Consider the following 22,468-nt stretch of genomic DNA (forward strand, 5'->3'; position numbering starts at 1 on the left):
TCTAATCTTTTTTCTTAATTAAAAGCCACTCTTCCCTATGGATCTGGGTGTTTTAACAGTCTCATATGAAACTAGCTAAGTCTTACAATTGCTTGGAAATTCTCCTCAGAAAGAATGTGTCTGGCTAACCATTAATGGAAATGATTAATCAAATTACGTTTCAGCTTTGCTTTAGATTCTCAGTTGATTTTTGAGGGAAGTGCAGGGTGGTGCCTCCAGAGAGCCCTTCAGGGATCTGGGCTTGACTACCGTCAGTCCCTGTCCTCATCTGGGTTCAATGGGTTCTCCTGTGTGGAGGGAAGGAGTAAGTACAGGCGGCAGCCGTAGAGACAAACCACATTTGTTCCTTGGCATTGCTGTGGGAAGAGCATCCCTTAACCTTTAAGTGCTTTCACAAATCTAATCTTGAGCTTTGTATACAGGAGCATTTTTGGCCCGGCACAATGTAGGATGCTGATTTTCATCCCAACAGTTATTTTTTCTGCTGCTAATGGAAGGATATAATCATCCTTCAAATCTATTCCATTTGCAAGTATGAATTCAGAAGAAATTTCTGGTATGATTCTTTTTGCTCGGCTGTCTCTGTCCTCCCCCTGCTCCTCACTTTTGATGGAATATACAAAGCAGGCATCGGGGAAAACTGCCTTGAGTAAGGCAGAAAGGTTGACTGATCTACGTTCCACAAATCTGCAGTCAAGATACCAAAAAAAGATCTGCTAATCATTGGAGTAGCAAAGTAGATGATAAATATATTCAGAAAAAAAGTGTGATTTGAGTTTGGTTATGTTCTTTTAAATACTTGCAGTAATGACCACAAAAATCTTTTAAAGAGATTATCATAAATTATGTATTGAATAGACATGGATCAGTGGAAGGATTGTTTCATAAAGATTTAGGAGAGTCCATTTTCCTTTGCCTTTTGCTATCATTTAAAAAAACAGTAACTTTAATTCTTCAATGCCCTTCCTTATAAGCTCTGCCCTCCCATGGCATGCTTGCCTGAGTTTTTGTAGAAGGGACAAGAAATGGGCAATGGAGTACATGATACTAATTTTTGCTACATTGTTCAGTTATAGTTATTTCTTCATCAACGAAATGGTGTAGACCGTAGGCAACAGCGGAGCATTCCAGGTTAACACTCTATACCTCTTCTCCTTGATACGGCATTTCCACGTCTTGTTATTTTCAAGCAAATACAGCAATTTTCGGTTTTCCTAAAGATCTTTGTGAATTTCTGATGACTTCTTTCACTTTTCTCCTCTATTTTCTAGTGGCTTCCACTTCCCCAGTATTAACAATGGGACTGGTGCTACTATCAGCAAAGCAGTAAATATGTCTTTTCTCTTTATAAATCAGAGGAAATGGAACATCTGTCACCGAGAGTGACACGGTTTGCAGCTGCGGTCAAACAAGGTGGCCACCTTGAAATGAAAATATGAAAATTATAACCTTCACTTTTAGCTGTTTGTGTAGGACACGCACAGACAGAAAAATGTGAATGAAAAGGGTCAGGAGAGAGTCAAAGGTCAGGAGAAAGTGGGCTGTGTTAACACACAGGAGAAATCAATAGCGGAGGTCAAAAGAGACTGGGGAGTGGGTTGGGGTCAACAGAGAGATGAGGACTGTGTAGGTAGACGTCAAGTGGTAAGGGATGCAAAGAAATTAGAGAGAGAGAAAGCAGGAGTACAGGGTAATGTGGTGGGCATGAGGTTGATGGAAAAGAGAAGAAAACGCAAAGAGCAAGAAAGCGGGTGAATAGGGCTAAAGCATCCAGATGACAGAAAGCTGGTCATCTGCTTGTCACTTAAGAGTTGATGAAGGAGCAGGAGGTTGCTTATACCTACCCCTTTCAAATGGCAAACAGAGATACCTGACTGTATGTGTGTTTATAACTAGCTGAATTGTAAACCTGAATTCGATGCTCCTGTGAAGAAGAATCAGGAGGCACGTGAAAAGCTATGAGCAAATGTATTTTGAGGATGTTGTGACTGCTAAATTATTTATTTGTTTTTGTCATCTGGTCCATGATTTTGAATATGTGGAGTTTAAAATACTCAAAATGTGAAGTATTTATTAAGTATAGAGCAGTGGAGAATGAGACCCCAAATCTTTTTATTCTGTCTGTTTGTTTCAATACATGTTTCTCTTTCTCCTCTTTAATACCTGAGTATTTCAAACTTCTTCACTGTATAATTATGGTAGAAAATGGTAGGGAGGAAATTGCTGGGTTTTGGTTTTATTGAATCTTTTGAATGCCAGATAATTGTATTAGAAATTACTAAAAGACCTTTTTGTATTAGGAGGAGAGACTGGACAGATTGTGTATTTCTTCCTCATTAGACGAATACCAAATTGATAAAAGGCAAAGATTTTGAAGTCTTTACAGATGAAGCCCACAAATATGAGTCATTTACTTATAGAGAAGCATACAGTACATAATTTACCTTGGTTTTACAGAGCAGAAATAATATTTTAATATATCTAATGAGCCTAATACTAATCTCATTTACATTCATTGGTATAAACTGGTGTGATACCACTGATACCAGTGAGTTCTCTTTTTTGCTGGAGTCAATGTTATCAGAATGACTGCATAATAATATTATATATGTTGATGATTCAAAGCATCTTATGATTAATAGCAACAACAAACAAGGGAGAGTGACTCACTAACTAAACAGAAATTTGTTTTGGTAAAAGAATTTCTTGCTAAGAATTCCTTCCTCTTACTCAGTTTGTTCCCCATTTGAGCTCCTTTCATTCTATATTCTTAGGGCTCCGTTAGTCATCACAATAAGATTTTGTCTTCCGGATGCAGATACTTTTCCAGTGAATAAATAGTGTCAAAATCTGTAACTTAATGTACCTTCTCAGCTGTAGTTGCAACAAGTATGTAAAATAGCACAATCTTTCCTCTCTTTATCATACTCACTTTTTGTTGTAGAGAACCAAGGCCACAGACAGTTTGGTCTAGTTCAGTAGAAAACACAGCCAGTTTCTGAAAATGTGATAAAAACTGGCCTTTCCCTGTAAAATTGGGCTTTGCACAGCTGCTTCTCACTGCCCTGTGACTGTTCTGCTTGTTCATGGCTCGAAATGTTCTGTTTCCATCTTCCCTTCCTGCCAGTGAGATGGTGAGATGGAGAATGAGAATAGGTACTCTATGCCATTTTATGACTTGCCTGATTGTTACCACTGTGAGCTGGCATAAAGGTTAAAAGCTGTCCCAAAGCTACTGGAAAGTACTTTGATGAACAGCACTGGTCTCATGATGCCCCATTCCCCTTCAGCTGCCAGCTCTGTGGAATCAAAGGAAATAATCTGAGCATGCGGACCTGATCCACTTAAGTATGGCCTGAACTGCATTTTGTGCTTAAATGGCACATTAGATTGGGGCCGACACTCCTAAAAAGAGAAAAAAGAAATAAAACCACCGCTTTCCAACCAGTGAGCCTTAAGCAGAACTTCCAAAAGGAGGATTTCTGGGAACACATTCAGGTCTCTGTTGTCACTGTGTTTGCTTTCTTGCTGGTGGACAGGTGTCTGACTATTCACTGTGGGTCTCATCCTGCTCATCCTACTCTTGCTGAAGTCTCTGGCAAAACTTCCTTCCCCCCGAAGGGACATAAGATAAGGCTTGTGTCCCTACTATCTTTTCCATTCTCCATCTGTTTTCCCACCTGTGTTTATACAGGATTTCCTTCATACGATATTTTTCTGTTTTTAACAGAGCTAAGGGAATGCTGATATTGCCAGGAAAATCCAAACTGATTCCTTCCTTCGGTATTTTGTAGTTACAAGTAGGTGAAAGAGTGCGTAGGAAGTGTAGGTACATTTTTAGCAATTATCTTAGCTCTGGGGGCCCCATGAAGTACCCAGCTTGTGACATGTCTGTTGGGGTTCTCTCTCCCCATTATTTTTTCTTTTTTTTCACCCAGTGAGGATCTCAGCGGTATTATGCCACTTGGAGTAGCTCAATAAACCAGTCTGTAGACTAAGAAAAACCCACATTGCTAAGAAAGATTTTTTTCTAAGAGCTTCCACATATGTTGAAAATGAGGAAGTACATGTGATTTTTAAAAAATTTTTATGATAACTTGTACGAGAGTTGCTGAATGTCAATTTGAATATGTAATGATCCACTTCTTGCATTGTAATAGGAGAAAATATATGGTTTATTTTATTCTTTCAGAGGAAGATATTAGGAACTCTGCTGTATATCATTCTTTATGCAGCAAAATTAAATATAAAGCAGATTTTCACCCCTACTTCATAGAATTTGGAGACATACTACAGCATCTTTTCTTTTTCTGGTTATTTATTTTAACATTGGTATGTCCATGTAGTTCATGGAATACTTTAAATTTTTAAATATTTTAATTTTTTTGCTTAAATTATTGAATACTGTTTTAACAGTTATCCTTCCATACTTGAAATTCTAATAAATTGTATCTTGGATTTGCTTCAGTTTGTAGAAGACCAATTAGACCGAACTACTTTGACCTACCTATTATTTATGGAGCTTTTCCCTATTTCAGAACAGCAACTGTCAGTATATTTTAGACCAGTGCAGTGGAAAATAATACCATGGGAAATGTTGAGTCACTTCAAATTATATTTTGCCACTTCTTTTCTTCTAGGTACACTGTAGGTACTTCCTTTTGCTGAGCTACTTTTAAACATTTGCAGTATAATATTGATTACAGACAGAGAAAATGCTGTTAAAGTGCCCTATTACTCACTGCTTTGCACCTTGTAATTTTTACCTGGACAATACAATATGATACAGTTTTACATTTTGCAAAAATAGTGTATATGGCTACTCATTACCTAAAGTGGTGATGAATTAAGTCTCTCAGTATTCATACCCCAATCTAGCACCGTATTGAAATACATAATTAATTATAAGCGTTTTTTCTGAAGTGTGATTATTCATATTCTTAATGGCAAGCACATAGTTAAATGCTTTAAGGTAGGAGGATGTCATATCTCCATACCAACTCATTCATAAAATAGTTTTCAGGTGAACAATATTGATTTCTAAATCACTGAAATTTTTCTAAAAGTTTTTTTTTTTTCTAAAAGCCTGCATGAGGTCCTAAACATGAAATGCGTTTTTGGCACAGACTAGTCTGCCATTCTGGTAATACAACTTCTTTAGCACCATCATGGTATAGCACAATTCCTTGTGCTGCATCAGGACATTTTTTAACATAACAGTTTATACAAAAAATAACATGCAATCGGAAGAACTTTTTGCTATTTGGAAAGATTACTGTTCTGAAAGTCTAAGACACATTCTAAAAATTCAGAATGAAAATAATGTACTCTGCAGTGCCAGAAGGTAGAAGTTGATTTAGTTTTAAGAGTTCTATTAATTAGCAATAATTAAAACTTGTATTTAACAATATTAATAATAGTAACAATGCTAATGGTAACGTATACTATCTATATAAGACACACTTCAGCCCAAATTATAGTTCTAATTCTGCAAAATCGTAAGTAGTGTAAATGACTTTTAATTTGGTCTTTATGAGTAAGACACAACCAAAATGTCACATCAGTGTACCTTGGAAATCTGAGGTGACAAATATAGATAATGCAGAAGAATATTTTGCAAGTGCCTTCCACTTTTGCACAAAAGAATTCAATCTAAATATTTGTCTCCAGAATTCAGAACTGACAGCCTCTTATCATTTGTCTAATAATTTAATGAAAAAGAAAATGAAGTGCAATATTTTTACGGTCCACTTAAATTCAACTTGAATTGTTTAATTTGTAACTCTTGTTGTTTGCCAGAATCAAGATGAATATGGCATAGTACTGAATACATAAGGAATTCAGTGGCTGTTTTCAACAGGGAACAGGCATCCATCTGTACAAAAGTAGGCACAGATGAATGGAACAAAGTAACTTTGGGCCTTTGACTCAGCCAATACTATACCTATGTTTTCATTTAGGCACTTAGTTATGTTAAGCTTAACATTTTAAAAACATTTTGAAGATACAATGAATATCAGCCAAATTGTGAATTTTTCAAGATTAGTAAAAGAATCCTTTGATAAAGCAGAATGGGAACGTATGGATGCCCTATTATGTATGGCATTTGAGGTAGAATAAGGACTTGCATTTCTGCTTTGTTTAATGATCCTAAGTTTGTCTTCTATCAAACAACTTTCTCAAAAGGCTTGGAGAAAATAGGTAGGATATAAGAAACGTTGCTGCCTCTGTTTACTTTAGTCATGAAACATGTGGCCACAGCTATTTGAAGTATCTTCAGAGAGAAAGAATAAAAGGCAAGTCAGGAAAAAACGTAAAATAGCTCTTTAGGCAGACAATATGCCACTTTTTATAAATGCAATTATATTTTAACCATGTGTATTTGGCTCACTTTCTTGATGTAAAAGTAATTACAACTACCTTTCTGGAAAAAAAAATTATACTGTCAAGCTATATTAAGCAGATTACACTGAAATAAAATATATCAGTATTTACATAGAGGAAGTATGAGGACTTCCTCATACTTCCAAAAAATCCAAATCAGTCTTGTCAAAAATTATAGAAGTCATTACAGAATGGCTAAAAATGGGTGGGCTTATGGCATTCTTACCCATCTTGAAAATTAATTTATGCTCAAAATATCTTTTTCTGTATCAAAATTTATCTATATCACATTAAGTAATATTTTAAAGGCTCTATCAGTTGTTTTAATGAATTTCAGATGGTAGTAATGATGCCTGTGCTGAGTAAGTCTCAAAATATCCAGATTAGCATGTTATAATGCTGCTTTTCTCAGAGCTACTACAAAGTCATGTCTTAAGCTTTATTCATGGAAATCGACTGATATAAGACTTATTTGAAGAAACAGGCTTCTCAGAGGTTGGTGGCATAAAAGACAAATTTGGATCAAAATAATGAAACCAGCAAACTTTCAGGCTTATTGTCAAACTCCAAGTAAATATGAAAGGTTGCTTACCCGTTAATAGGCATTTAATTTAAACAATAAGAATTCCCCCATAAATCCTATCAAAGTTGTGGTTTGGTTTAGGTTAATGAACATTAAGTAATTCTTTTCAGAAGAATGATTTTTTTCCTCAGAAAACTGGTGATATCTCAATAAAATGAATGGAACTCTCTGCCAATGTAAATGCTACCAGAAAAGATAAGAATAGACTCTCTCTAGTTAGACCCTTTACCGTACTAAGCCTTTGATATATACACAAAGGTTAAGCAAATGAGGGCTTGTGAGAGAAACATGGAGGGAAAAGAGTAATGGAAAGAAATATAGCAAAAGAGCAGAACATCCTCCACCCATATGTTAGATCAGAAACATTGTTGAGAAATGCCCTTAAAGGCTACCTATCTCCAGCAGCTTCTAATTCATGTCTGAATGAAGTCTTCTGAAGGTTCCTTCTTCTCTCAGAGCAGCTTTGGAGACAAAACCTCTTTTTTTTCCACATGGTGATTGTGTCCATAGGACACATCTTTCTGGATGAAAGGGACCAATACAATACTTTTTGTGGGAGCTGATATTCCGTTTCATAACAGGAATAAAAAGAATAAAAAGCCTAGTATTACTTACCTAGTATTACTTACTGACTATTACTTGGTAGCGTAAGTATTCCTCCAACTTTGAAGCAAACATTCTCTTCAGTCCTCGTTTCACTCTCTTCCTCTCTTCAGATATATGACATGATAAATATGGAACATTCTCATGACGGAGAAATTATCTCAGCTGGTAAGGTTGCTGGCAGGGAGGGACAGATGTTTGCGGAGAGGAGTTGCATTCCTAACTTGCAATGAGGAGAGAATTCCACAAGTCAGTAAGCATGAATCTGTAGCTTACTGAATGCGATAAAGTTTTGCATTTTTTGTATATAATCACTATATTGTTAGGGATGTAATTCACCTCTTTGTAATCTTTTTCTATTACAACCTTCCTGATTAGGGCACATCTTCTATTTCTTTTATTTGCCCCATTAAAATAAATAAAAAAATAGACAATGAACATGCTTAGAGCTCATGTGTCAAGGACTTGAGAGCCAGAAATTTCAAATGATTGAGAACAAGCAATAAAAAAGTGAAAGAAACTAACCCATTTTCTTTTCTTGAGTTGGATGACTATATAAGGGCAACAACCTTCACAAATAGTTAAATGTAAGTTAGATTTAGGTAAAGAGTTCAAAAAGTGACAGGAGACTGAAACTGAAGCTTTAAGGAAGTTGTTCTGGATCCTTAATTGTAATTGGTTATGTTCAGTTCCCCCTCAAAATAGTAACAACTCAGAGCGCTATATCCAGACCTCCTTTATGAACTCTCTCTTCAGTTGAGGAGCCCTTGTATCTGAAGGCAATCATCATGATTTACAGACAATTGTGGTTGACAGGTTTAAAATGAAAAGGGTCATGCAGGCAGCATGTGCTATTGCTCACTCTAACAAACTCAGACTCTCTTGTGTGTAGCTCCATATTTAGTAGCGTTGGAGAAGGTATAGCTTTTGCAAACCTTCCTTTCCTCTCAACTTTTTCAGACAGTCCAGATTAAAGACCTGACTTCAAACAGCAGGAATTGTCTTCCTTCTTTCTTAGGTTCTCTCCTTTGCTGCAGTAATGTTCTTATTATGGAGTGATTGTATTTTAAGGTTTCTTAAGTAGAGGACTGAACACATGCATATATTTAGCCAAGGGTTACCTGAGCCTTTTCATTTCCATCCACTGTATAGATGTGGACTTGGGGGATGTCAATCACTTTTTTATCACCATAATCTTGATTACTGTGAATGTCAATGTTGTTTTACAAAACAAATGCAAAAGAAAATCTGCACAGTTATCTAGCATAGCATTTAATCATTATTTTGGAGAAAATAAATCACTGGTACTCATTAATTGGTGTAAGCTACATTCTAACTGTAATCAGAAGACCTGCTGTTAGTCACATTAAGTGTCTATAATGAAGGGCAGCATATCCCTAGGTTTTCCATTTTGTGCACTAGTGATGCTATATTAGAAGACAAAAAGAATATCTTAAAAGGTTAGAAAAACATAAAGATAGATATATTTGATGTTTTCCGGAACTTAAAAAGAAAAAAGAGGCAGGCATACAGAAGTACCTATTAAAGCAATCAAATTTTTATCATAGGAAACAGCTTTTGTGTTTCTATATTAGAGATGGTTAAGTCAACACAGAACTGGGAAATAGTTCCATTTCTGAAGAATGTGGTATCTCAGGAAAATTATTCATTAAATTTTCTTGAATAGATTGAAATTTATGTAGTCCTTTGCTAAAGAAAGAGAGTCTCTCTCACCTTACCTATGTTAAAGCTGGAATCAGAGTACCCCAGGCTAAAAGTTAGAGTCCCTTCCTGCGACCCTCTTGCAAGAAAGTGCCATTTAGCTAGTTTGTGGTCAGTGGACAACTTCAGAAGCTTGAAGGAAGAACTATTGGTCTTAGCACCATACTAAAGAGTTGCTGTTATGAAGGGTTAGGTTAGAAAGGCAGAATAACCTAAACCTGGTAGTTCTGGGAAACTTGCTCTGAAGACATACAGGACTTGCTATAAAAAGGCATAAAAGCATGGGTGAATCAAACGAACCATCATACATCAAAGTTCTGTCCGTAATACTTTAGTAACTTACTTTTTCTATAAAATAAATAGAAGAAATCTAATCCGCTGTCCTGTTCCCTTAAAATATTCCCTAATGGATTAGACCGGACTGACCCAAACCTTTAAATGGCTTTGATTTTCTATCTTTCTTCTGCTGCTGAAAGTTGCCAGATGGTCGAAATAGTTGCTTGCCCATTTACACAGCAATGGGTATGCCTGCTACACGATGAAACAGGAGTTCCCTGCTGAGGAACTGAAACAATAGGCAGCTGTCCTCAGCTGGATATATCCTGTAATGTTAAGTCTGTGACAGATGATAAGAAACCTGCTATAGCTTTAAAAAGGTACAAAGCTCTTAAGAAATTTCTGGGGTTCACGAACTCATAGAAACTGCTAATTACTTTTATGTTATTTCAATATGGAGAGCAGTATAAGACTAATATAGTAGTTAACAAATTTATTTATTACTACAACACATTAATTGCTGCACCTAGTAAAGTGAACTTTTGCTTTAATTCTATTCTTTGTGTCCTTGCAGAACAAAGCTGTGCATACAATATTAATTCACTGTATTTCTTAATTTTCTACATATTACTGTATACCATCCTAAACTAAGAAATCTGTTCCGTGCAGACAGGACCAATTTGGTATCCTTTAATGAACCAGCTAACTACTTGACTCTAACTGTTTCCTAAATCAGCACAATTTATCTGTTTGTGGACACATTTTGTCTGCAAGGCAAATGTTTATTGTTATTTTGGGTTTTTTTGGAGTTTATTTTCAATCTCTAATCAAACACGAATGTGACACAGAAAGTTGAATAATTACATTTGGAGTGTAATTTATATAGGAAATGAACTGAGAGTTAATGGATAGAAGTCACATTGACAGCTAAGCTGTACTGCTTCCCAGAGGAAAAAATTTTTTTCATAGATCTTTATAAACTGGAAACAGGAAATTGTTGCTAGGGCAGCCAGTCCAGGTAGACATCCAGCAAAGACTGATAAACTGATGCAATATCGCAAACGGTGCCAGAGTTGAGCTGCTCCTACACGCTCAGTTGTTTTCTCCAAATCAAAAATGTTTAGGGATCACACAGCAACAGGGGGAAAACTTACAGTGGCATATTGATACATTTAAGAACTGCGAAATTCATCTTGGTACCAAAACTCTTGCCCTTACAAAGGGCCAACTAATGCTAATTCCTCAAAAGTTATCATATGGGTTATGTCATTCATCCTCATGCAGTTCTCCCAAATCAGTCTTCCTCAGGTCTGTCTTTCAGGCATGTAGAACTTCCTGTCCGGAGTATTCTATCACCCTAATGCAGTAATAAAATGCAATCTATAGGGGCCCCATTTTACATGATAGAGGTATGAACAGTCATCTCTGGAAATTCATTCCGTTCCAAAACCTGAACCTAATGTTCCTGTGGAAATACTGCCACATATGTGTGCAACTGGTATGTTATTGATCAGTTTTGATTATTAGGCTAATAACCTTCCAAACAGGCTTAACTTCAAACTTCATCATTGCAGTTGTTACTTCAGTGTCTTGACAGCAGAACGTACTTGGAAATTGAGCCATTTTCCTTATTCTTTGAGAGCTACATTGTTATACAGAAAAGGTCTGATGCTAGCAGAACACAAATTGTGATTTTTACATATAAATTAATTGCATTTGTATAAAATATGGACCGTAGGAACAAATGAATATTTTTAGCATTGTTTACTGCTTTCAAATAGCCATTTCCGATAACACAGAGATTGACATTCATTTTAGAACGTTCCAGGGAACAGTTGTCCAAAGAGATTATGTAATTAAAGAAAAACATGTATAGGAGTTGAATTACAGGTTCATTGCAGACTCGCACGTAATTACTAATTGCAATTGAAGACATTTTTACTTTTGGAAAGGAAAGAGAAAAGTGTTTGACACTTCATGTCAGCTTGAAGGCAATGCACCATGCCAACCACAGATGGGAATATTAGTGAGTAATATGCTACAGCCACTTTCTTTTTATGCTAATAAAGAGCCTTGTTTGTCCAAGCTGTTTGAAAATAGTCCATGCCCTTTGTGTTTCACTGCACACTCCTGTGCCATTGTTTGTCTTTCCTAGTCCATTTAAATCAATTGAACATTGAGAGCATAACTGTTGAGGGCGCCTGGTGTACTTGATGCCATCATGGATATTTTCATTACTCTAGTCTCTTCAAAAAGCCTTTTTTTTTAAATTATTTTGATTTACTTAAAAGAACACAAGTGTTCGATAGGAACAAACATTTTGGCATTTTGTGTTCTTGCTCTCCAGTTCAAGTAAATGAGATTTTATATATTATCTGTTTTATTATGCTTGAGAGTTTCTCCCAAGCAAATAGCTAATAAGATTAAATGAACTCAAACGCCGAACACAAACAATTAACAAGCTCATTAGCACTAAACAATGCTAAACAAGCACACAGTGCAAATTATATCATTGATATATATATCAATGCAATATAGATGATGTATCAGAGACTACAATAAAACTCAAATCTGTCAAGAAACATTGCCAGAAAAGCATTTCATGGATTTTCATCTCATGATGCTTCTTCTGTTGGAAGGAAGTAGTTCATCTATTGATAGATATTATTCAACTACAGCGGAAAACCTGAAGCTCTCCCTCCTTCATGAATGGGCAGGCTCCACAGTGGCGCTCTCTGATCAGACTGTTCTGGATAGTTTTCATATCCCAATATAATTCGCTTACCTATTCTGACCCACTGTATTATTTGTTATTATTGTATCTAACTAAAAGACTTTAAAATAGGTATTAGAAGCCTTCCTAAAAGATATTCTCCAACCATAAGTTGTGGGTTGACATAGGATTCTCAGGACAGTGATTCTTTCAAGTCTGATTACTTGAAAAGAATAACAAAAGAGGAACAAAATAATGATATTTATTGCAATAGCATCCACAGATTTCACTGTCCCATGTTCAAATCCAGAACTGTTTCCTATGGTTTCCTTCCAGTCTTGTTATTCCTGAAGTCATCTAAAATACAGTGATCCTTGAACAACAATGATGAAACCAGTAGTTTCTGCGTTACTTTTTACACTCCACAAAATGCTTGGGATCCACGGACAGCATTTGCTTTATTTTTTGCATGCAATCTATTTTAAACTCAAGGAATTTTATTTGCTGAGTACAGCAAAAGACACCTCCATATGTCTTTAGTATTGCCTGCAGCTATTTTAAATGAATAAAGCTGAAAATCAAGAGGTCATTATTAGTCACACAGATTTTCCAGCTAGTTATCCATAAATTCAACCATGAATTGTAAAACTTTATTCTGCGTGAGATCTAAAGAATATCTTAGGAAATGGAGCAGACATTTGCTGCTTTTAAATGCTTCTTTTGGGCAAAATGGTCCTTTTCCCTCCTGTAACTAGAATACGGTGCTTGCAATCAAAGGAGCTAAATCAGTCTGATTTAGGGAAGGGAAGAGGAAAGTACTGACTTCTGTTTGACCTGGCTGGTTCTTTACAGTAAACTGTCTGTAGCTGTTTCACGGGAATCAGGTTTTGTGGGGTCAAGACTCTAATAGTAGCCATTAGTCTTTATAACTTCTTCCCAAAGCTATAGGAGTTTCTAAGTATATTGAATGATAGTACCAGTCCCCCATTAATGTACTTTGATTTATCCACTATTATTTAAGCATCCTATCCCCCAAGCCTTCAGAGCTGAGTAGCTTGTGGGCAGGAAAGTATCAAACCTCCACTCTAGTATACAAGGTAGGATGAAATATACTCTTTTCTCATCGCAGCTGGAAGAACCCACACTTCTTGGGGAGATGAATGCGTGTTAGATTATACATAGAATGCGTGTGCATGTTCCATATAGCTTTCTTCAAAGCTCATAGAAGCTAATTAGAATGTTTTTTTAGATTTCAGAGGATTTTGGAACTGCAACTTTGGTATGCAAAATCTGCACAGTTTTGACAAAGATACTTTCTAGAGGAAATTCTTCAACAAGAAGTATGAGACCAAAAACCATGAGGGTTCTTTAGAGTCTGGATTAATAAAAATGTATTTTATTAAGAACATTCAAAGAAAGAATGAAATAACACTTTACATTTGAACAAAAGCCTGCAGAATTCCTTATTTTGCTAATTAAGAGTATTTGTATTTCCACACTTTCTGGAAAATTACAGTTTCTGATAGATATATAAGCAGGAAACAGTCTCCTAGCACACTCCTAGTATCCTAGTACTTAAACAGCTGTGACCAAACACGAAGTCATGGCTCTTAACCACTAGAACTGCGTAGGGAAACTATTTCCCACCCTGTCTGAAGCCTAGAATTCCTGATGCATCTCGCGTTTTCTCAGTCCGAAACCTGAAAACGGGATTGACTCAAACATTTCCTTTTGCAAATGACTTTTTAATTTTGTTTTGTTCTTTAATATAAAATAACTTAAATATTTAAATAAAATACCCATTGCGATCCAAAAGAAAACATTTTATTTTACTTTTTAGGGAGTAAGCATAAATAGACAATTTGAACGAAGTTTCCGAATTGTTTTTAATTGCGGAGTTTCCTGCAAACGGCTTCACTTTTAGCTAACTGGAATATCTGATGAAATATACTTCTGACTTTACCTTAAATAGCATTGTTTTGAACATGATTGTTATTTTAGGCAATACTAAACTTCACTGAACTTTTCTAATGTAAATTTTCATTGAAAAGAGAGGGGAAGGTGAGAAGAATTCTATATGTAAAAGGTTGCATATCAGCAATACTGTGAGTTGGTCAACTTTATAGACATGTGAGGACTAATAATTATATAACATGTCTGATTTTTGAACACTTTAACTGGAAAACTTCCCTAAGAGGAATTCATGCATCTCTCTTAATTCCACCCTAAATGTTTTGTTGTAATCCTATGATGCTGACTTTGGACTTTATCCAGTGGGTCTTCGTGTGGGTTCAAGAATCAACAATTGCAAGATTGGGGCAGGTTTTGGGGGACTTTGTGTATGGCCATGGTAACCTCTGTTCCAGAATGATGAATTCCAGTTGGAAGCATTTGCAGGGAAAGTCTACTAGACTGGTCAAATGAGAAAAAAAGTCTAAAATGATAAGCTTACTCTCCCAAAATACCTAGGGCATAAAAACCAACGAGTGAAGGCACTTCCATGCTGAATATATTTTTTCTCAGAATAGTTCTTATATTCAAACATCATTATATGATATGTTAGATAAGTTTAGTAACGCTGGTGAATGATTAAAGGAATTGGTCTTTTATGTCAGCTGACTATTTCCAACAAAATCAAGAGAATCACCTGGGTTAATTGGGTCAGCAAACCATGTTTGACAGCTGATAGATTATTTCTTACAACTCAAAGAAAAATTATTTTTAAAAAGTTTGATAAAATCATAGTCTAGACTGAGAAAAACGATAAGCCGATATCTTAAAGTAGATTCATTATTTTTTCAGAGTAGCAAAACTAGAATCAAACACCTTTCAGAACTGCCGCTGCAACATTACCTAAACAGTAGTAGAAAAATTGTCACGGAGTACTGCATTATTATTTGTTAGCACTGAATCTCTTCCTAGCTGTTAAGTTTCACATGGTTCACTAACCTCTTTGTTTCCTGAATGTGTTGAATTTTTATCTCCCCAGAGATTTGCCTTTTGACCAAGGGCCGTCGAACTGCCAGTGTACGAGCTGACACATACTGTCGCCTGTACTCCCTCTCGGTGGACAACTTCAATGAGGTTTTGGAAGAGTACCCCATGATGAGAAGGGCCTTTGAAACAGTAGCAATTGATAGACTGGACAGGATAGGTATTATTGTTTTTCTGTAACTGGAATTCTTAAAACCTTTTTACCTTCTCTTTTCCTTGAGTTGAAAGATAATGCTTGGATTAAACCCTTCTTTAAAATTTCAGTTCTGTTACACTAAAGTAAAAATTCTGTTGATCTATGAATAAGACATATCCAAAGAAGAAATTCTGCAAGATCACTTTTAAATAATATAAAACTTTGAATCTTAGAAAGCTCTCATACTTCTCAGACGTTTATTATTTTATACTGTCATAGTCCTCAGAGGTTTATTTTGTATACTTTAATAACAATTGATACTGTTTATTAATACTGTTTATTTATTTTGCTACTTCATACTTCATTGGGTTTATGCAGTTTGAGTGAGAAGCAGATGACTTTTTCCTACATAAATAGTTTACAGATGATGTCTGTAACGCTGGGAAGAGGTGACGTTTCTCAGCACTCACAAAACCCGTGTTTGTTGAAGTGAATTAATCTTTTGCAGCAGAGCTCTCATTTTCCTCACAACACGGGCACTGTTAGCATTGATGACTGCACACTGGAGCTACTCAGATCTGCTTGCAATCAAAAAAGCAGGCCAAAGATATCCAGGTGAACCACAGAATGATATAGTGGATTATCAAAACAGGGTGTGTAAAGTCTGCTTTTGTGCAAACAGACATTCTGGATCTCTCTAACAGGACATACTAGATAAAACACATGGGCTTTGGTAGGCAGAAGTGCACACTGGTCATAATTATTGATTCTGGTTTTTAAATGCACCTTTGCAGAAAAAATCGTTCATCCTGCATGATGCTGATTCCTCAACTTCACAAGTAAATTCCAGTATGAAATTTTAACAGCAGTTCCCCAACAGAGCAATGCAACACTATAGCCTGAGCAACACCTCCTCACACGCATGCATACATACAAACATAGGTACATTAGTGTAGCAGCCAAAAGAATAAAATCATGGCAGATTTTGTCTACACTGCTAATGGAGTGTGTTGTGATTCTCACTACTAACTTGAGTTTTTCTAATGTAAATTTTCATTGAAAAGAGAGGGGAAGGTGAGAAGAATTCTATATGTAAAAGGTTGTATATCAGCAATACTATGAGTTGGTCAACTTTATAGACATGTGAGGACTAATAATTATATAACATGTCTGATTTTTGAACACTTTAACTGGAAAACTTCCCACATCACTCTCTTTTCAATACAAATGTTTGCAGTAAAGAATTGCATGACACTGCTATTGTGCTGTTGCTGCTAAGCAGAAAAAGTAGGTTTAGTAGAAGAAATATTGGTGTTTTATTTAACATAGAAAGAATAAAGAAATCAAATGTGTATATACAGTTTCTAATATTTAATAGATTTAGGGCAGTATTTTGCAGATCATGAACACTCGGTGCATTAAGTTTTCTAATCAAGACTATTCAAACTCTTATAATGTGTCTCTCGAAACTCTCTGGAAAGGTAGACCAATCCTAAGAAATACATATTTAAAAAATATTAGTAGTAAAGTCCAGTCTGCTCTTGGAGCAGTAATCCAATCTGAAGTGCTGTGGTTACAATAAGAAATCTAGACAGGACAAAAAAATAAAATGTAAACTGTCTTATCTAAAAAAAACCCCAATTCAGTGGAATTGTATTCCTGTGTGTTTGATGACACAGAAAAGTATCTGCCTCTTGCAGATACTGAGAGTCATCAAGCAAACACCATCCTTAGAGAAAACATCAGGACAGAGCTTACAGCAATCTTTATTGTGCAGCCAGGTGTCACATTAGCAGTGAATTCAGATTAGTTTGCCAGCATTTAAAAAGGTGATTTCTTGCAAGCTAGTGGTCATTAGTTACTAATGTCTAATAATTAGTTCCAGGGAATGTCCTAAATGGCAGCTGTATTTATAACTTATGTAACAGCTTAGTGTGCAGGGAATTAGGATGGTTTTGTAATGGAAGAGAAAGATGTTACACATGCAGAGCCTGGTCGCTTTTTCCACCCTGTTGTTCAGTAAATTACCATGGTTACATTTTCAGAATAATTGTAGTAACAGTGTGCACTATAAGTGAAGAGTCACAGAAAGTTCAGGTATCTTTGAACATAATGGTGCTATTAATGCACGCAGTTCTGGTGCAGAGAGAGCAGGAATGAGCTGTGCTTGAAGGCCAGCGGGTGAGAGCTGCGTTTGCAGCGTGCGCTCCCCTGGCGAGGCTCGGCAGTGAGGGACCGGTTCTTTGATGCCGGACACCTGGGAAGATCGGTGTCACACAGCCTGCCCGAGCAAGCTCATTGCCATCCTGGGTTATGCTCTGTGCCCAGGGCTCGGCTTGGTGTTTTCCCAGGCTTTTAAGCTGCTGACATACCCCTCAGTAATAGGAGTGAAAATGCAAAATAAGTGTGAGAATCCGCCCCTGTGCTTCAGGCTTGCTAACTCTGCTTCTTTGTAAAGGGAAGAAGAATTCAATCCTGCTGCAGAAGTTCCAGAAAGATCTCAATACCGGCGTTTTCAACAATCAGGAGAACGAGATCTTGAAGCAGATAGTGAAGCACGACCGAGAGATGGTGCAGACTATCGCCCCGGTGAGCTTGCAGCAGCTGCCGGCGCTGAACGCTAGCACCTCCGCTGCGGCATCGTCATCACGCGTCAGGACGCAGTCTCCCCCCGTATATACCGCCAGCAGCCTCTCCCACGGGAACCTGCACTCTCCCTCGCCGAGCACGCAGACCCCCCAGCAAGCTGTCATCCTCTCGCCGTGCTCCTACACCACGGCCGTCTGCAGCCCCCCCGTACAGAGCCCGCTGGCAGGTCGAACTTTCCAGTACGCCTCCCCGACCGCTTCGCAGCTCTCCCTGATGCAGCAGCAGCAGCAGCAGCAGCAGCCGCCGCCGCCGCCGCCGCCCAGCTCGTCGCAGAAGAACGAGGTTCACAAGAGCACGCAAGCCCTCCACAACACTAACCTGACGCGGGAGGTGCGGCCCCTCTCTGCCTCGCAGCCTTCGTTGCCCCACGAGATTTCCACTCTGCTCGCCAGGCCGCACCCCACGGTGGGAGAGTCCCTCGCCTCCCTGCCGCAGCCGGCCCCGGCCGCCAGCCTGCCCCCGGCCGCCCGGGCCACCGTGCCCCAGCGGGTCGCTCTCTTCCGACAGATGTCGTCGGGAGCCATCCCCCCGAACCGGGGGGCCGCGCCGCCCCCGGCTCCTCTGCCAAGGGATTCTTCCACAGTCTTAAGCACAGATCCCGAGGGAGACAAACCACGTTTTGCGTCAAACTTATGATCCCTGGTGACTGTGAAAAACAGACTTTGTAATGAACTGAGAATCGTCCCAGGAACTGTTTTAGCCTATTTCCTGATGTACCCCAGCAGTCTACTATGAAAAAAATACTTTAGACAGCTTTGCCCTACATAACGAATGTAAAAATTATATATATATATATATATATACACATATATATATATATAAAATATATATGTATATCCAAAAAAAGGAGTTAAGAAAACCTATTTGAATTCATGTCTTCCTTTCTCATAACCATTAAAGGAGTCTAAATTCTGCTGTAATATTATTTGTTTTTAATGTGTCAACTTTAAATCAGTCTAACAGATTTCTCTATTTATGGAAAGGTTTCCTGTTTTCATGGGGAAATTGTCAACACAGTAACAAACTTCAAACAAGTACAAAAAACAAAAAAAGATCTAACTAAAACATAGCGCTAACTGAGTAATACTCTGAAACCTTCATTCTTTCGTTTATTCGTACACATTGTTAATACTTTCTTGTGAAGGATTCAGTTATTTCCCATTGCATTTCATATTTTAGTGATTTCCATTCAGGATTAGATTGAAAAATATATATTGCAGACATCTGCAGTCAAAAGGCTGGCATGAGCACTCCTCTGGATAGACTGTAATCGGAAAACATGTAAACCGTTCTGTTGTTTCAGAAAACTGGGTGGACTTCAATCTTCACATTGCTAAAGACTTTTACAAAGACTATAAATAATTGCCACTGTAAATAACTTTTTAGACCCAAACAAAAATAGCTGCTGTGTGGTGTACCATTACAAAGTCTTTGTTTAGGAATTTAGGTTCAGCTCTTCACTTCACAATTTACAGTTTTAAAATTTGTTGAAGCTAAGTGCAACACAACTGTTAAATTGTAATGCAATGGCTTAAAACCTACAATGTTACTTTTACATGCAACGTTTTATGCAAAATTGTACGCTTGATCCTGCAAACCGCTTGTACTTCACCAGTACCATCACTTTTCTCCTCCTTGCCCTAAATAGCATCTGAAAATATTCCATGCATGCTTTGAAAAAAAAAAAAAAGACTATAAAAATAGGTTCAGTCAGCCATTGTAGGAAAAGGCTTTATGGTATCTTAGAAAATAATGAACATTCATTAATTGTGTCTACTTTAAAATTCCTATAATGCTGACTTTGAATCTCTGGTTTAAGTCTAGAAGTGAGGTTTTTCATTTAAAGGATTATTTGTAAACCACAGCTTGATTTAGGCTTTCAGGTGCTTTCTGTGTCTTCACTGTAGTTTTGTAGTTGACTGTGGTGTTAATTTAAAAAAAATAAATATAATATAGCATCAAAGTCTGTCTGGAAATGCACGATTTGCTCTGTGTATATTGTAATTAAATGGATAGTATATCCTAAGGCATGTAGTGTCAAACATAGCCCATAGATATGAGATTTATTATTTTTTATGTCTTCAAAACAGAAAGGAAATGGTGACAGAAAGCAGGGTTAAAGCATACCGTTTTGTGAACTGTTTATTTTGTTTGCTCAAATCTTTGCATTATCTTATCCACAAAACAAGTCTTTTCATAATCATTTGTGCCTGATTTGTCACACTGAATAGAAATTGAAACTAAGTGTGTCATAATTTAACTCACTGAAAAATCAGCATTATGGCTACGATGCAAGCACATATTCTGTTCTTTAAAACCCAACTGACTCATGTTAGGGAAATAAATGCAAAAGAGTTCTTCTTTTCCTATTAATGCTGAGCTTAATGATGCATGAAAAAATTAAATAACATCACAAACTACGTAATGCAGTGAATCCAGATGTACTTGAGAGCCAAGTAAATATTCAGAGCTAACAGAGCTTGAACCCATGCTGCCTGTTACACCTTTTACTAAAGTGGTACATCAAATAAAAATTTTAAAAAATATTTCACCAGTTTTTGCTGACTCCCACTCACCAGTACAAATCAATGTAAAATTAACCCATTGATATGCTGCTGCCATTAATCCGAGTGGCCCAGAGTAGTATATGAGGAAGCAATTGTTTAAAAATGTTTAGGACATTATGGATACGCTGCAAGACCATTTATTTATCAGTACAATATCCCTCATTTTGTTTTAGTACTAACAAATTCTGTCAGTTAATTAAGATCATATTCTGATCTTGCAAACTGTTTAAGGTTTACATTTGATAGGAATAATGGGGTTAGTAGCGAAATATTTTTATATATATTTTTATTTTATTTTAAGCACTATAAAGAAATATTAACTCACATGGTCTTTCAGTGAAACCATAAATAATTTTTAATGACTTTGTAATAGAGTGGACAATATCTAGGATTTGTATGTTAATTCAACAAAAATGGTACAGGGTATAAAATTATATACGTATATATATATATATGTATGTATGAATGTATATATACTTAGATTAAGAAACAAACGATTCACATTCCTGTAATATAAAGGTCCATTGCTAGTTTCAGAATTGAATTATTTTCTCTGTACATAAGTAAGCCCATAAGTATGGAATCTCACATCTGTACAGGATGAAATGTATTAATGAAAAAGGTTGGATCTTACTGCTGCTGGGAAGACTATAGATCTGATTCTTACAATAACTGTATGATCAGGGATGAGTTAGATTTTTTCTTTTGTCTTTGCTCAAAGCCATAAATAAATATATATAAAAGATTATTAATAAATTGAAGAAAATATATAAAAAATAAAACCATGAATATTTTTTGGGTCCAATATGTTTATAACTGAGCAGGTTTCGCTTTACCATGAAAGAACTACTTGCTTTTGTCTTTTCACTGTCCTTAGGCCCAAATTTATATGCGCTAGGTATGGGGAGGTGAGGAGAAAACTGCCAGAGTAATTATGTGCAGTAATTGTGGGATGTTCTTTTGCCTCCTTGCAGGTGATACTGTATTTCTCACTATTCTCCAGTTTTACATATCAGATTTGCATTATGATTCCCCCTAGGCTCCAGTTGGAAGACAGCATGCCGTGCTAAGGTAGTTCCTGCTGAAAGGACAGTGGCAAAATTGGATTGAGCAAAACTGCAGAGAACAGGTACAGAAGATGCCAAATGCCAAGCCTACAATCATTTTTCAAATTAGCCTGTACATGAAAGGTACTTTTACCATCTCTCCCCCAAGTCTCCAGAACCCTACAGAGATCCTGATACTGAATCATGGTGCTCAGCAACCCAAGGTCCAAGCGAAAACACATCTCCAGTGTTGGCTGCTTCTGGATTCCACAGTTACTGAAAAGTTTAAATGGCCATAGGCAATAATTCACATAGCTAGGAATCTCATCCTACATTACTGACTGATCTTACATTTACTGACTGCTCTTTATAGGTTCCATACTGTGCTTGTCAGCACAAAATCTGAGACCTCCACTGAGCAATACAGGAGAGCATAAGCATTGTTCATGAATTTACTTTCACCTTTTCTTTAGGGAGCCAAATGTGTGCAGTCAGTATCCTGTTTTGTTCGTATGGTGTAAGGGTTTTAAAGGGAGAGACTTGCCGTTGAAGTAAGGAACAGACAGTCTTCAACTTTCTTGTCAAAAGCTGCAGTGTATCAGAGGTCGATAAGGGTAGACTTCAGTCTTCACTCTGGACAGTTAGTCATTTTTGAGTGTTCTAGACTCAGGCCTTGTGTGAATTTGATTTTTATTTCTCTACGAAGTCAACATACACAATGGATTTGTCGTGCTTGTTACACCACCAACATAGTCTGCATTGTTGAGGAGATGCCTGCAGCATTTTATATTAATT

General features: G+C 36.9%; 1 protein-coding gene across 2 annotated transcripts in view; it reads left to right on the forward strand.

Moving 5' to 3' along the window:
- The window catches only part of LOC138064728 (potassium/sodium hyperpolarization-activated cyclic nucleotide-gated channel 1), a 218,478-nt gene extending 197,046 nt beyond the window's left edge, over positions 1 to 21,432 (forward strand). For both annotated transcript variants that reach the window (XM_068928537.1, XM_068928538.1), the window contains 2 exons: positions 15,271 to 15,435; positions 17,870 to 21,432. In XM_068928537.1, the coding sequence (XP_068784638.1) occupies positions 15,271 to 15,435; positions 17,870 to 18,696 (992 nt within the window). In that variant the 3' untranslated portion in view covers positions 18,697 to 21,432. The remainder of the gene's footprint in view (positions 1 to 15,270; positions 15,436 to 17,869) is intronic.
- The last annotated feature ends 1,036 nt before the right edge of the window (positions 21,433 to 22,468 follow it).

The sequence above is a fragment of the Struthio camelus genome, chromosome Z (genome assembly GCF_040807025.1).
Source record: "Struthio camelus isolate bStrCam1 chromosome Z, bStrCam1.hap1, whole genome shotgun sequence".
Lineage (NCBI taxonomy): Eukaryota > Metazoa > Chordata > Aves > Struthioniformes > Struthionidae > Struthio > Struthio camelus.